This window comes from Colletotrichum scovillei (genome assembly GCF_011075155.1).
Source record: "Colletotrichum scovillei strain TJNH1 chromosome Unknown Contig00005, whole genome shotgun sequence".
Classification (NCBI taxonomy): Eukaryota; Fungi; Ascomycota; class Sordariomycetes; order Glomerellales; family Glomerellaceae; genus Colletotrichum; species Colletotrichum scovillei.
Window position 1 is genome coordinate 527,928 of NW_023336263.1, and position 15,003 is coordinate 542,930.

Consider the following 15,003-nt stretch of genomic DNA (forward strand, 5'->3'; position numbering starts at 1 on the left):
CCCAATTTCCCGGCACGAGGAACGACGTTCCCGGCGCCTGCTTCCCCGACCAATTGCAGCCATCGCAGCATCTTCGGCTGCTGACGTAATGGCCCTCTTCTGCACTGTTTTGGGCCTCGCTTAATTCTAGCGCCAACAGGTCAGCAACGGTTCCTGCATGTCTCGACTTTGTTTCTCCCAAAATCTCCACTGTCAATTGAGGGGCAGAATTTCATAATCAAGCCAAAAGACCAGGGGAAAATGAGCTGGAAAAGGGACGGTGTGTTTCTTGCTGATGCCCAACGTTGATAAGGCTCATATGAGATGTGTAAATCGTGAAGGTGAAAGGATGTGCGAGCTGCCCTCTGGTAGTGGTGAGGTAGGATGGAAGGATGAAAACCGGCCTACCTCTCTTTTCTCTCCCCCCTTTTTTTGTGGATTTATTTCTTTTGATGTTTTTTTTTGGCTTTTCCATCGGTTTTCTCTCGACTCGTACCGCCGTCACCGCGTGAAAGGATATCTGCTTGATCAAAAGTTAGCCTCTTGAACTCTGATTCAACCTGATATGAGGGAAGAAGCCAGTTTCAAAGCATCTGCGGCAGTCGGCAAGGCCAGACGAACAATCCCGGACGGACAGCCAGGGAAGCCCCTGGTCCCTTCAGTCTGGAGTTGACGCCGTCCAGTGACAGCAGCTCTTTCGTCTCGTCTCGTTCTTCAGAAGCTTCAGGGATGGCTAGGATTCCCCCCCCCGCGCAGAGTTATCGGAACATTTGAGATGGCCGTTCAGATCTTGCGTCGACAGTTCGATCCGTGGTCCAGCATCGTCTGCCTTCGTCCCGAGTTGCGACGTTGGGCATCATCTGGCTTACCAGATCGACCAAATGGATGACGCAAGGGATAAAAGTGAAGAGGCACGAGTGAGATGACTTACAGATCCTTCCGCCGCCCTGCCCCTCGGCCTTATACCGGTATACCCTCCCCTATACCCGGCCGGGGGCTCCGGGCCTGGGCTAGTGATCGTAGCCCGGTTCGCCGGGGCGGAGCCACATTATCGTCGGCTGCTTGGCTACAAGCCAGGCGTCCCTCGTATTGTACGCCCGGAAACGAAGGTCTCGGCGCATAACACACCGGTTGCAGGTGCGCGAATTCGCGCGGGCACCAACGTGGTCGAAGAAGTAAGGGGCCCAGAGCCACTTGCCGCAGGTACCGCACCAGCGCAAATCGCCGACCGTCCCAGGACGTCCTCCAAGAGATCTCTCGGTGCTCAGGAACAGAGGGTCTGTCGGAAGCAAAGGCGCCCAGCCCGGCATACCCCAAGTAGGGCCAATGAGGACCCTTTCAGTGGCCCAGAAGCCGGGCGGGAGGACGGCTGGGCGGTTGGTGATGTCGATGAAGATGCTCACCGGACCGCAGGCGACCGCAGGCTCGTAGGGGAACTCTCGGGGTGGACCGTAGAGGAAGAGCTGCCTGTTGAATCCATCCCAATCCCAGATGACGACACCCGAAGCCCTCGCTAGATCAAACTGCCAGTGCAGGGTTAAGTAGCGAAATCGGCCGTCAACCGCGGTGGACAGTACTGGAATCTGAATTCGATGAAATTTAGCCCAAAGTCATCACTTGAAATGCGTCTCACTTACCCGACGGTAGCTCATCTTGACGGTTCCGATGATACTGCTCTAATTTGTTGTACTTGAGGTTGCCGACCGACTGTTGGATGAGCAGAGAAGATTCTTGAGATGGCTGGTAGAAGGTGGAAGGAATGGCGACCGTTTGACAATGGAGAAATTTGTGCTCGCAGGAGAGATCAAAAGCCCCTCAGTTGTTGGGATCCTTCTTTTCACCCGGGACAGCACTCGATTCACTGGGTGTGGTTTTCATCCGGCCGACCACGCCCCTCGTCCCTTGTGACTGCCTAAGCATCGTCTCTTCGTCGGACGAAACGAATGACCAGGTGAATCGACATGCGGAGATGAGGTTCATCCGTTTGACCACGCCCATCTCATAGATGAACCGTCCAAAAAGTTGGAATCAGAAAGAAAGAAGGCCGAAGTGGTTGGATGGCTATCAACAGGTATATCAAAAGACTTGGGGCATTGGAGATGGTTCGAAAAGGGGCCAAAGACACAAGGCTTCATACTTGAAGAGTCCAACCATTGCTGACTTCGAAAGGTGAAAAGCGAAAGGCTGGCACCAGTACCTAGAAATTCAATCAAGTAAACAGAAGATCAAAGGAGTACACACGAGGACTAGACCAAAGGGTCGAGCCAGATACGGTCAAAAGCTTGGAGCTGTCATCTGGTTGTCTGCCGAAGCTTCGAGGGCCGCATTGCCGACAGGTCTCGAAGTATCTGCCATGATGGCAGGCCTGCTCCAAAGAAGCCAGGCCACACAAAAGAACCAGGGCCCTTCGATGAGATTGTGGACTTATGATAATCTGATGAATGTATTCTACGACGAAGAGGGTCAGGTCTCACCACTTAGGGTTGCTTCGTCTTGCGCTTATTCGCTGGGACCTTGAGTTCTGGCCAAGGAGGAATACTTGAGCTCGAACGAATAGAACACTACGAGTGCGAGATATTTCTAGGAGCATAAGCGAGCCAGCCAGGATGGCAACGTTGGCTACAGGAACCTAGGGTACTCATAAATAGGTTATCATCAGAGGTTCCAAGGTTCAATATCACTAGTGGAGGAAGTTTGCTTCAAAGTTTCAGAAAGAAGACGAGTATGCTAATTCAATTCCATGGGGGTATCATAGACGATCAGGCAAAGCCCTGTCTAGTTACGTTTGCGTCAGACTGCTTCCTCCTTTCGTAAAGAGCAAAACTCCATCATAACCTCGCAATGTTCCGAACCAAAGAAAAATATAGCGTGTGAAATAGCGGCCTATGCCTAGGCACGCATTAGACATTATCACGCTGTAAGAGAAAATAAGAAGTTTCCACCGAGGATTGACCGGGCTTTCCCCCTAGTGCGCGACAATCACCCCGCATTGGACGGCAGCTTGGGGTACGAAGACCTCTCTCGAGATGCAGCGAACCCAGGAACAGGAGTCAGTTCCGCCGCAGTTTAACGTCCCGCCGTTGATGAGAGCAGCTGCCTCTGGTGGCAATATGTGCAGGACGATCGTTGTGGGGAGTGTAGGCGGTCTTGCAGAGTCGAGATCCGGGTCGATCGGGCTGAACTTCGTGATAGGAAATGAAGTAAAGAGAAAACGCCGCATCAAGGGTATTGCGAGGAGCAGATAATCGTCGTAAAGCGTTCGGGAAGGGACCGTAATATGATCGTGGCTTCGTCAATTGCTTCGGCTTCGACTAGGATCGACCAGAGAGCAAGGGAGTTCGCGTCCACAAGGTCTAGCAAGCAGTGAGTTAGTTACGATGAACATAGGGGCTTTGGTTGCGGCGTTTTTGAAGGCCGTCCTAGGATTATCACTTACCTCGGCTCACAGAAGCGGGATGGCAGTGTCCAGCGTCTTCCGGCTTTAAGGAGTTGGTAACGTGACCACTCAGCTCGAACCGAAAGCAGGAAGGCTGCCAGACTGGAGTTGCGGGACGCCGTTCCTCACAACCACGGAGCCGGTTCCGGAGGGTCCTCGCTCGCCGGGAGACGTGATGTTGAGAGGGCTGGTGTACGGAATCTGTGCCGCGGCCATAAGGCGCTGCGTATGCTCGTACATGGAGAGGGTGTAAGCGTCCATGCTGCCCGAGAACTGCCGGGTCGTCGAGGTAGAAGAGGTCGAGGTCGACGAGTTCGTGGTAGTCGAAGCGGGACGGGGGATTTGCGAAGACATCTTGGGAAGTTTATTCTGCAAGTTTAAACCGTTTAAGGGCTGCGTACGACTCAAGTCAGATCGCGACGAGAAAGTGTCCCTGGATAAGGTATTTATAAATGCAGATCTCCTTTTCCCGCAAAACCCCGTGGCTGCGGACTGCCCGTGTGTGTGCTACTTGACTTGAGACCCAGCCCGCCCCGGCCTCACCCTTTTCAATGATCACTCCACTGCCAGATTGAAACCTTGTCCAACTTTCCAGTCTCCAGGGACCTCAGAAAAACCTGATCCGGCGCTGGAAAGGATGGGGTGGTGAGCAGCGCCCAATAACCGCATGCATGTTCCCTGTCTAGTGTCACGCGGGGACCCTCAGGCGAAGGGGGGGAAACCAGGCCGTCTGGCGCCGTTCCCCCTCCTTCAGGTCTGGTCTTCGTTTGCGTTCCCGCCCTCTTGTCTCTCTTTTTCGCGTCTTCGCCCTGGAAATCGGGCCTGTCAAGAGTCCGGCAATTACTGTCAGGGTCCATTGCTATCCCCCCTTGGGCCCTTGAGTCCTTAAACCGTTGGAATGATCGCCGTAATACCTTAATTGTGGCTGTATTCGTCCCATGTATCCAATCAGTGACCCCTATTTTCGATTCTGGTGCCTTGGACCCCTCTTTCCCCGGGCACATGAAGGATGGCGAAGCCACACTGGCCAATGCTAATTGTCATACATACTTAGTACTAAAGACCAGTCGCTTCAGAAGAGCAGCCCGGAGAAGCGCGCCTTTGCTCACTATCTTGCGGAGCCACGACAACCACGTCAGTCAATGCCTGACAGCTCTCAAAGAACGAGCGGGGGTTATTGAGATTTCACTGTTGTTAATGAGCAAGGGGCCATGTGATGGTCACGATGTCATCGTCATGCTCACGTCACCACTTTTCTATTCAACACAGCCATACATTGTATCCAGTTTGCCGGGCGTACCCGTACCTCGGGAGCTGGATATTGGTAGTTGACAATCATTACAACATGGCATTCAAGCAGCTAAAGAAGAAGCTGAAAAAGCCATGGAGCCAACATCGGCTGTGAGTGGTGATGTTTCTCAATCGGCCGTTTGTGGTCAGGACAATTAGTTGGACAGCGGACCATTTCCTCCTGGAGGCCGCCGCGCAGTAGGAAGAACGGGCTCCGACGCTTGTTCGGCAGGGTCCCGGCTAGATCGGATCTCCTCACAATCAGCTGCAGGTTTATTGAACCCCTGGACGACGGCTCGCTCACGGGCCAACGGAGCCAGCCCCGTCCCGCCTCACTATTCACATCCAGAGTCAAGGAGGACTGCGTAGGTACTCCAACTTTGGCGTTCTTGTACGACAAGACGCTCACAAAGCGCCTCACATCAGACGTGTCTAGGCCGGAGCAGAATGTCCCCTGTGAAAGAGCATCGAATCTGCATGTTGACAGGTTGCCAACTATCCTATGACTAGTCGCGGTACCGGAGTTAATGCTGACATGTGTCCCACAAAGGAAATAAGCGGGCTGAGCCACCAACGCAAGCCACTTTGGCCGGAGTTGGAAGAGAAGACCAGTGCGGTTTGAGACACACGACCCAGTTACAGAAACTTGTTCGTGCGACTTTTATTATCGGAGATGGGAATTGTATTTCACCATTGGATCAAGTCATTGTACGCAGTGATACCTAGTCCACAACCCCGAAAGGCAGTTCAGTTACCAAGGGTGTCAATCGCGCCCACTTACTGGGGTGGAGCAGGTCCTGTGGCTGAGAATGTGGGCAGTATTGGATGGGAGCGCTGTATACGTCATAGCCATAGCCATGTTAGAAAGTAGGTTGCGATTTGTTGAAGGGTTGTTTTGAGAACAAGAAAAACTCAGCAAAGACCAGGTAAGTTGTTATACACAGTCTGCTTCAGATACGTAACATCATGCTCGACTTTATGTTGTGTCTTTGCCCTGATTTCGATGGCCATCCGCCCGTATGCCCTGCAAGAGCCCATGGCGACTGTAGATACTCCCTGCCTGGAATATCTCAATGATGCTGCCTTGACTGAGGTGAATAGGTCAAAAGATTGTCTCTGCTGGAACACCTGTGATGAGCCAACATGAATCACCGGAAGCCATGAATTCAAATGTATCATTGCGACACATTTGTTCTTTCGCAGAAAACCAATGTTGGTTGACGTTCATGTTCGATGTTCTTAGGCATCAACAGTCCGACGAACGGTTAACTGCAGTGCCCAATCAGGGGTTGCGGCAGATCACTGCACATCATGGAAGGAAGCACCCTGAACACAGGGTTGAAAAATTCGGGAAGCCCTGTCTCTTCTTCAGAAAAGATCAAGGACTGTTTGAATTCAGATAACTTCATTCGTCGATCGAAGCAGCCTCGGGATCCTGGCATCCGTGGGAATACGCAAGCAAGGAATCGACACCAGAAACCTGTTCTTGGTCAATGACTGGCCTGATTTCTTCCACGGTCCGTTCCCAACGACACGGCACTATTCTACTACTTTGCTCCTGTTTTCATCCAGGCGTTTTCTATTGAACATGTTGGTAATTGGACCTCAGATCCGTCCAGCTACCTGAATACTGTTCCAAGGCATTGTGAAGCAAATCTTCTAGACCCTAGAGGGGCCATGAGCTCTTCGAAACGAGAGGCACTTCACCCGGCTTGACTGTCACATGGTACGAATCTTTTCGCTGGCAGTTCTCCCCTCAAATATTGAACAAACAACCCTCATCGACGCAGGCTGCAGAAAATCTGTGAACTATCGTCCCGAGATCGCCAGTATGAGATCACTGCTTACTTGGGTTCGCCTTTTGCAGCAAGCTCCACAAGACTCACGGTGTGCCATACTGTCTATAGAACAAGATGCAATCAGGGGTGAAATTGAATTCAGTGGGAACGCCGACTGGAACGACCCAAGTGATGATCTTCCAGACGATGGCCGCTTGGAAGAGACACGAAGCTTTCACACGTTTTGCTAGCATATGAAGATGATTCCCAGAGTGAGTTACATCTGTAAGCAGTGTATTGCAGTCACTCATGAAGGCAGAGAACAGTCCAAGGACTCTTCGTGAAAACCTGATGTGTCCTCGGTCGGTCCACTTTCGTGGGGCTCGCCCAGTGTCTTGAGTTGCTGATCATCCCTGTTTTATTGATATGCAAATACGACTAGATGCCTTGAGCCAGCGGATTTCGTGGGGTCCATTGGCCACCTTACCGTGTATTCATTTCAAGACAGGCTTGCTTCAGGGCACTACTCAGTGGCTTATTACCCCCTTGAAGATCTTGCCATGACACTGGATATTCTCGACTGCTTTAGAAATTCTGCGCAATACTATCTTTCGCCAATGGAATGGTCACTCTTTGGTCCTTTGGCCACCAATAGTTCATCAAAATCTCTCATCATGCTCCTTCGGGAAACTGCTTGTCAAACATGACTCCGACGAACACCATCAAAACCGCCGAATACGCAAGAGTGGACGCAAAGACTTGATCGAGTCTATCAACACATCCAACCATGGAAAATCCAAAAGCAAAGACGAACCCCGTTGCAACGCCAAGGTTCAAGTACAGCTCCCTTTTCAGAACCAACAGCCACATGGGCCCAACTAAGAAAGCCCCCCCAACTAATGCGCCCATGATTTTAAACCAGAAATTGCGGCGGAGCACTGCTTTGGCTGATGCATTCCTCGTCCCGCCTAGAGGCTCTGGGAAACTCTCATTACCCCAAGGACCGGTAGGTAGAGCATGGAGTTTCATCGACTCGTACGTCATTCGCGGCGGGTCGGCAAACTGCCTTCCCCCCACCCCGTGCTTTCTCATCACCTGATCGAGAACATAATTGTCATGGTACCGTTCACTTGACGCGATGAAGAAATCGAACGGTTGCTGAGAGACCTTTGTCATATACTCATAATCTTGCACAGCTTGGGCTTTTGTGTTGTTAGTAGTCTAGAACAACTATTTAAATACACCTTCGATCTGATTAAGATCTGTGAATTGATGAGAATAGAGAAAGTGAAAAGTAAAGTAAGGTAGAGATAAATAACATCCGGGTATTGCTTACTGTAATCTCTCAGCAGACCTGCCAAATGTCTGCCTTCTTTGAGAACGGTTTCGGTTCCCGATTTATCTCCTTGGGCTTGCATCTTGACTGCTTTGTCGACAAGGCTGACTTGCAGAGCTCGCAAGTACATGCGCTGCATCTCTGCAATATTGACGCGATAACCCCAATCACCCATTTGCAATTTATTGAGTAGGCGGTAAACTGTATGGAGGATAGGGGGCTTCTTAGATACCAGCCTGATGAAGTTCTTTTCGTGGAGCTTGGCAGCCATATCCCACGCAAAATCCATATTGCTATCTTGCTGAACGTTGCCGATGCCATTCTCTTTGGTACGAGGGGCAACGGCCGGGCGACCAGGCAGTCTCTCGGACGTCCCATTTGTTGCTTGAGAGGCTCTCAGGAGGGTATTGATTGCGGTTTGGATCTTCTTGATCTCTTCATCCTCCATTGTTTGCGGACTGCTGTGAGCTATTGTTGACTGCATTGCGTTTCGACAACATGTATGTGAGAGCCTTAAGTAGCCGCTATTTGCACGTGGGAAAAGGTTCTTGCCGGTAGAGGGGGTTGGAAATAAGCAGAGATCTCCTCGCGATTTGCTATTGAAAACGCCCACAACGTAGTCATTGGCTGTGAGGAAAGAGATAAGTACCTTACTTAAGTAATATGCAGTGGGGGCCGGAGAGGGAAAAATAGACCAGCCTGAAGAGATTCACTGTGAGGAAAGAAAAGAGGCTCGATGTGGTTGGCCTCAACAACAATATGCACAGTAATGCGCTGCAGCTCATCACGCTGCCAGTGCATGTATCACTCTAAGTATTTTACCTTGGGCCACCTTAGAGTATGCTTTCAAGTTCAATCTCAAGGTAGCGCCTAGCCTGTCTCAAGCAGGCTGGCGAGCTGACCACACCCCCCACCGGCATGGCCGCCTAGCGAACATGTAGATAAAGTGCTCATTCGCCAGCCTGCTCAGCGCCTTCACAGTGTCTTACGGGCTCAGCCGTAAGCCACAGTTGATGAGGGTGTCTCTTTACATGTGGTCTCTTATGACTGGTCCGCCTCAAGCACACCAGCTGAGACAATGCACATAAGGGTCCGATGATGCCTCATACAAGCCCCTCTGTCTTGGCAATAAGCCCTTCGCCTTGCTGGAACTTAAAGAGTTGACCATTCATCAGAGGTACTGAGTTGCTTTTCGCATTTGGCTCGACTCGAGAAGGGCTCGACTCGAGCTTTGTTGATTGAGATCGTTCCAAAGGTCACGTCTATCTAGTGATACTACTTTGGCTGCAGTAAGTTGGCTTCGACAATCAGTGAGACCAATCAGTTACCCAGGTTTTCAAACCTAACCATTGTTCAGACCAGGGCAGAGGACGATGACACGCCATCGACCAAACCAGTCAACGTTAACCTTGGTATTCAAGAACCATCCTTCGCCCGGCAGAGGTGGTAAATTTCGCCTTATTTACGACTCGGAAAGACACTGCGAATCTCAAATCAGTTCCCTTGAACGGCACAAAGGTGTCACTGCCAAGGCAAACGAGAGAGAGGTGAATGGTCGGAAGTACTGGCAGATAACCGTCAATGGACTCAACGTACAGGAAATTAAGTCAGGGAGATCTAGGAAGGGAGAAAGGGAATATTATCTGACAGTTCGGAGCCAACGTGCTGCGCATAGGGTAAGTCGGGGCTTGGGGCTTCCGGACACTCGGATGGTATACAACAAAAACTCGGGCCAATGGGTGGTCATCGTGAAGTCTACCTTTACGGAGGATGAAATGGATCGGGAGGCATATGACGATGTTGAGCGCGCCCAGTCTTCCGGCATCCCTGGATACATGTACCCTGAACCCAAGAAGCCCAAGAGCACTAAACATAAGAAGTCCAGGTCTAGGCCCAGGCCTTTGATTCAATGTTTATGCTCCTAGCACGCATAGTCAAACATAGAGGTTCATTCTATAAAACTAAATATAATATTCAAATAATAGCTATTAAGACTAAGTACGTAATGAAACAGAGGTGACTAGGTACATACTTAAGTAATTATACAGACATTTTGATACATAATCACTCTCAATTATATTTAAAATGATATCCTAGATATATTTATAAGCTAAATAACTGTTAAAAAACACTGTAAAAGAAAGTTTATTATATCAATTCTAAGTTTATAATGTAGCCCAATATGTATATATATTCACATTACAAAGTCCGTTTAACATAAGATAAATAATTAGTAAGCTCTTGTACAAACTTGGTAAAGAATATAAAAGTAAATAAGTCATATAATTGTAACAGCGTTTGCGCTGAATTAGTGTTCCCCATGGGGAAATATTCCTAAACTGACCATGCCCGAGTAGTGCCGAATTATCCGATTCCTTTTTACTTACCTAGTAGGTAATTACTGGGGCGGGTCGTCAGCTCCTCACTCTAACTTGACTTGGACATAACTATGTTGAAGGATCATCGCTTATTGGTAGCTGCATACGAACACTCGTGTTCTAGGCTTCAGTTTAAGGAAGCGCACAAATCAAGATGATCGAACCTGTCTCCTTACTTATACAAGTAGTTGTCACACTGAGCCGTATGCGGGGAATCTTTCGAGGGCGACTAAGTAGGTAGCATTGAAATCCTTCATCAGTTGCCGCTCGAGGTCTATCATGGCTCGTATGTAGGTGTTCTTGGTACATATACTTTTCAAGGTCTGAGAAGGATTCAAACGTATAGCCGCGAACAACGTTTTGATCCTCGAGATGCCCAGGGATCCAATGTCATTCGCGGAAATTCAAGAGAGAAGTTCGGATGTAATTGAAGAAGATAGCGTGGTTGGCGCGCCTGGGTTTGACTGACGTCGAAGGAAGGAAGCCTAGATGCTCATGGGAAACTGAATGTAGCTCACAAGTCCCAGTAGTAAGAGTACAATTGGAACCGACGAGGAAAAGCTATAAGAACTTCGCTTTTCCCGCGCTTCAACTGCCCCCATCTCTCGTATTTAACAAGCAAGTCAATCATCCTCTTAGTCACCTTGTCCAACTCCAGTCTGTGAGTATCGAAGCCTCCCAAACCTAGTCTCTACCATCTCTCGAGCGCAAGACTAACGACGCCAGACTAACGACGCCAGACTAACGAGGCCAGCACATAAGTACTATATTTTGCACGTTCAACTTCTCGAACAATCTCATTCACAATGAAGTTCACCTCATTCGTCCTCACTGCTCTGGCAGCTGCTTTCGTCTCGGCCACCCCAATCGCCGAGACCGAAGCTCCTGCGTTGACCTTCAGAGGTGAACAGTTGGAGGCTCGCGCCTACTGGTGCACCGCTTGCAAGAACGGAAAGCAAACCTGCTGCACCGCCACCCAGTGCAGCTCTGGCTACCCATGCTAAGCGATGAGCTTGGAACGAGATCAGCCGAATCTATGTCGGATGGGACAAACTTAACGGCTCTGTGTGCCACTGCCTGACACCCTATGGGCATATTCAGGGCTGTTCTACCATCTTGCGCAATGAGTTGAATGGCTTGAGACGGAATGGCATAGCTTTCATGGGTCTCAATGTTAGGCCGTCATCGAAATATCCAGTGCAGTTAAATCTACTTCTTGAAAACGACAACCTACTTTATCATCGAACTTACATTGTAATTCTAAAGTTGAAAATGTGTGTCTTCTTACTTCTTGTAAGTGTAGGCTAATGAGGTGAATACTCAACACCTCATTTTCCGAAGCAGAACCATGGTCTCCGGCCATTGGAGGTTGCGGTTGCATTATGTTGTGTTCTACCCTGGCTAATGCCCGCTCTCACAGGTAAGGTACCCACGTGATGTTATTCTGCTACCACTCCATATCTGAACAAGTGCTCGTAGTGCGTTGCGGCTCTTAGTGAAGCTCGGAATCTATTTCTCATTGATCTGTTGGAGATGCGGGTGAAGCTCCCGAAGTCGCTGCGGATCTATCGAAGTTATCAACTCATCCGAGTTCCGCTGACAAGTTGCTGACGAGTTGCGGACCACGTTTGCAGTGGATTCAATACTGTCCCCAATCCCCGTTCCCTCCGATCATCAAGCGGGCACTCAGGGGAATAAGAGTTGTTTGGCAGCATCCGATTGCTGATCGACAGGTCCAGGCGGAGGGTGCCGCAGGGATTTGACTCGCAAGCCCATAGCAGAGACATTTAACCCCTCCAACTCACCAATGACGCCCATCTCTCAACTGGAGAACTGCCGATGTCAACGTTGAATAGTGTGGGGTTCTGCCCACCAATTTCCGATGAAAGGCGAACCGTGCAACGTCTTGTTTCCTGTTCGGGCAGTGCAGAGTTGCGATGTTAGTGGACCATCGGTCCATTGGAGGATGTCATTCAGGAGTCGGGATTGCTGGGATGTCGAAAAATTGCGAAGAAGCCCCCCGACTTCCGGAGGACTTCCGTGATATAATTCTAGAGTCTCTCCTGATGCTGTTGAAGGAACGGTTGCCAGGCCACTTTCGTCAACTCCAGTCTGTCGCTTCAGTCACAGAGAGTCGCCTCCGTCATGATGTGCAACGCAAAGTTCGCGGCTACCTTTGCCGGCCTCCTCGCCTCCGCGAGCGCAGGTCCCAGCGTGCAACTCGACAACGGCCTCACGGTCCAGGGCCGGATCGCCCCCGACGCTGTCAACGTCGCCGAGTTCCTTGGCATCCCCTACGCGGCGCCGCCTCTCGACGATTTGCGCTGGGAACCCCCTCAGCCCTACGTCGTTCCCCAGTCAAGCACTCCTTTCGCCAATGGAACCGTCCTCAACGCCACGGCGCTACCGCCCTCATGCTGGCAGTACATTTCCATCCACCCGGCCATCCAGCGCGTGGATGTGCCCGAGTTCATGATCGGCGATGCCGGCATGGACGAGGACTGCCTCACTGCTAGCGTGTGGGCCCCTGCCGGCGCCGTTCCCGCTACCGGCGAGCAGCAGGCTTCCGGAGAAGGACTTCCGGTCATCATTTGGTTCTACGGCGGTGGCTTCGAGACGGGCGGCACCGATGTACCCTACCAGATGCCTCAGAACTGGATCCAGCGCTCGCAGTCGCACATCTTCGTTACGTTCAACTACCGCATGAAGCTCTTCGGTTTCCCCAACTCTGCCGCGCTGAAGGAGCAGAACCTCGGACTGATGGACCAGCGCTTCGCTGTCGAGTGGATCCGCGACAACATCGCACAGTTTGGTGGTGACCCTGAGCGCATGACTATTTGGGGCCACTCCGCCGGTTCCATCGCTGTAGACTACTACAGCTTCGCGTACGCCGAGGACCCTATCGTCAGGGGCCTCATCATGGACTCCGGTACGGCTCACCTGGACCAGCTGATGAACCACGACGAGACCCACTCCAATTTCACGTTCGTCGCACAGCAGCTTGGTTGTGGCAACTCGACAACTCCTGAGGCTGAGTTGGCATGCATGCGCAAGATTCCTGCAGAGAAGCTTGAGAACTTTGTGGCCACTTACAAGGACTCTGAGGTCACGCCTACCATTGGCTTCTCTCCCCAGATTGACAACAAGATTGTCTTTGCCAACTACACCGAGAAGGCTGCTCTTGGCGAGCTGTCCGATCTTGTAAGTTGACTCCCTGGAGACGTTCTTAGCGAGAGTGATTTGCTAACAACTCACAGCCCGCAATCATTGGATTCAACGCCGCAGAGGGTCTCTTCCTTGCCCCTTACGATGCGGAGAACGGCCCCGACCCCGCCGTCGCTGATGCCTTGTCCTACCAGTTCTTCTGGTGCCCTGCCACCAAGACCACTAAGTGAGCCTCCCCATTCTCTGCTGCGAGTAGCCCGATACTAACTAAGGGAACCTAGTGAGCGTCTGGCCGCGGGAAGGACCACATACCGCTACTACTACTCTGCCGTGTTCAACAACACCTCGCCTCGCCCGTGGATGGGTGCTTACCATGGTAGCGAGCTTCCCATGATCTTTGGCACACACGCCGACTTCCGTGGTAACTCCACCGCGTTCGAGTATGAGCTCAGCCACGTCATGATGGATGCGTATGCCGCTTTCGTGAAGGACTCGACCGCGGGTCTGGACGCTATCGGATGGCCTGTCTACACGGCTGAGGAGCGTCTTGTTCGTAGCTACGGCCAGAACAACAATGTCACCGTCGGCAAGCGCACGCTGTCTGATATTGAGACAGAGTGTGCAAGCCAGGGGCTTTTGTAGATGTGTACGGTATTTTAACATTCGGTCCATATTATATTCCATCAACAAAAACTGTAAATCACTTTTCACGAGACTCGTAAACTCAATATGAACTCGAGGTAAATTTGAATTATGTGCGAAATGATTAGGCACATTTTCTTGTTGCCCCGCAATTAGCTTCCAACTTCCAAGCAATCGAGTAAGTAGTCTGACATTGTTTATATATACCCCTATCTTCTCTCAACATTCCTGTCGATACTTAGTCCTTATTTGCCATTGACCGCTGCGACCTGAGCTCTTGGAAGTTTTGCCATACTCGAGTTGAAAACAGCGACCGGTTGGCTTGGATTGTAAATTGTTTTCTGGACTTCAGAGTCCCAGACAAGACTTATGGTCTTTAGCTGGAGGATAGGCTAAAAGCTTGAAAACAGTCTGGCCCTTTGCTCATGAATTCGGAGCAAAGTAACGTCATGGGGCATGTATGCACAAAGCATTCACCCACATATTGCAACAACCTTTTTCTGTTACTCCAGGTTTATCATCAAATCTTTTCACATTTTCGACCAAGACAATGGTAGTGATGTCCAACCAAATGCTAAGTTGCGGAAAGAAGTTTAGAAGCCAACGACAAGTGGAAATCAAAGAGCCTGGGCAATTCGAGCTATCAAATTCGTCACATTTCACGTACGTAAATTCTCCTCATCAATTAGTGAATAACTCTCACCATGTTCTATGAAATCATCATATCCATCTGTGAACTCAGACACCTTGGTCTTCTTGGCCTTTCGTCTGAAGTGTTTAGTGTCTTGCTTTCTGTGACTCGTCCCATTGATTACAATTCTATCGTCTCAACTTCTTCATCGTAAGTTGTATTCCGTCCAGCCGTCTCAGCTCTATCACAGCAGCTTTGGATAGCCCCAGCCGTCTGCACACTCCATGTCTTTCCAAGATTTGGGATATGGTGCCTTTCACTCTTTGTCCAGTCTACTAAAGTCCGGATTGCTCCCGCCCTGGTATCTC

At 50.5% G+C, this 15,003-nt stretch overlaps 3 protein-coding genes across 3 annotated transcripts; 1 reads left to right on the forward strand and 2 right to left on the reverse strand.

The window, feature by feature from the left end:
• Positions 1-989: 989 nt before the first annotated feature.
• On the reverse strand, positions 990-1,631 carry HER10_EVM0006546 (uncharacterized protein; the record flags this gene model as incomplete). Its single annotated transcript, XM_035476129.1, has 2 exons — positions 990-1,562; positions 1,617-1,631. 2 exons carry the CDS (start codon positions 1,629-1,631, stop codon positions 990-992), a joined length of 588 nt encoding a protein of 195 aa, XP_035334062.1.
• Positions 1,632-7,155: 5,524 nt separating this feature from the next.
• Positions 7,156-8,418, reverse strand: HER10_EVM0007567 (uncharacterized protein; the record flags this gene model as incomplete). Its single annotated transcript, XM_035477120.1, has 2 exons — positions 7,820-8,418; positions 7,156-7,685 (listed from the first exon to the last, which is right to left on the reverse strand). The coding sequence occupies exons 1-2, from the start codon at positions 8,301-8,303 to the stop codon at positions 7,156-7,158; spliced, it is 1,014 nt and encodes a 337-aa protein (XP_035334127.1). The 5' UTR covers positions 8,304-8,418.
• Positions 8,419-11,233: 2,815 nt separating this feature from the next.
• HER10_EVM0000588 (chlorogenic acid esterase precursor) lies at positions 11,234-14,004 on the forward strand (the record flags this gene model as incomplete). The annotated part of the gene is made up of 5 exons (XM_035470362.1): positions 11,234-11,262; positions 12,309-12,657; positions 12,841-13,398; positions 13,455-13,588; positions 13,644-14,004. 5 exons carry the CDS (start codon positions 11,234-11,236, stop codon positions 14,002-14,004), a joined length of 1,431 nt encoding a protein of 476 aa, XP_035333661.1.
• Between the last annotated feature and the right edge of the window lie 999 nt (positions 14,005-15,003).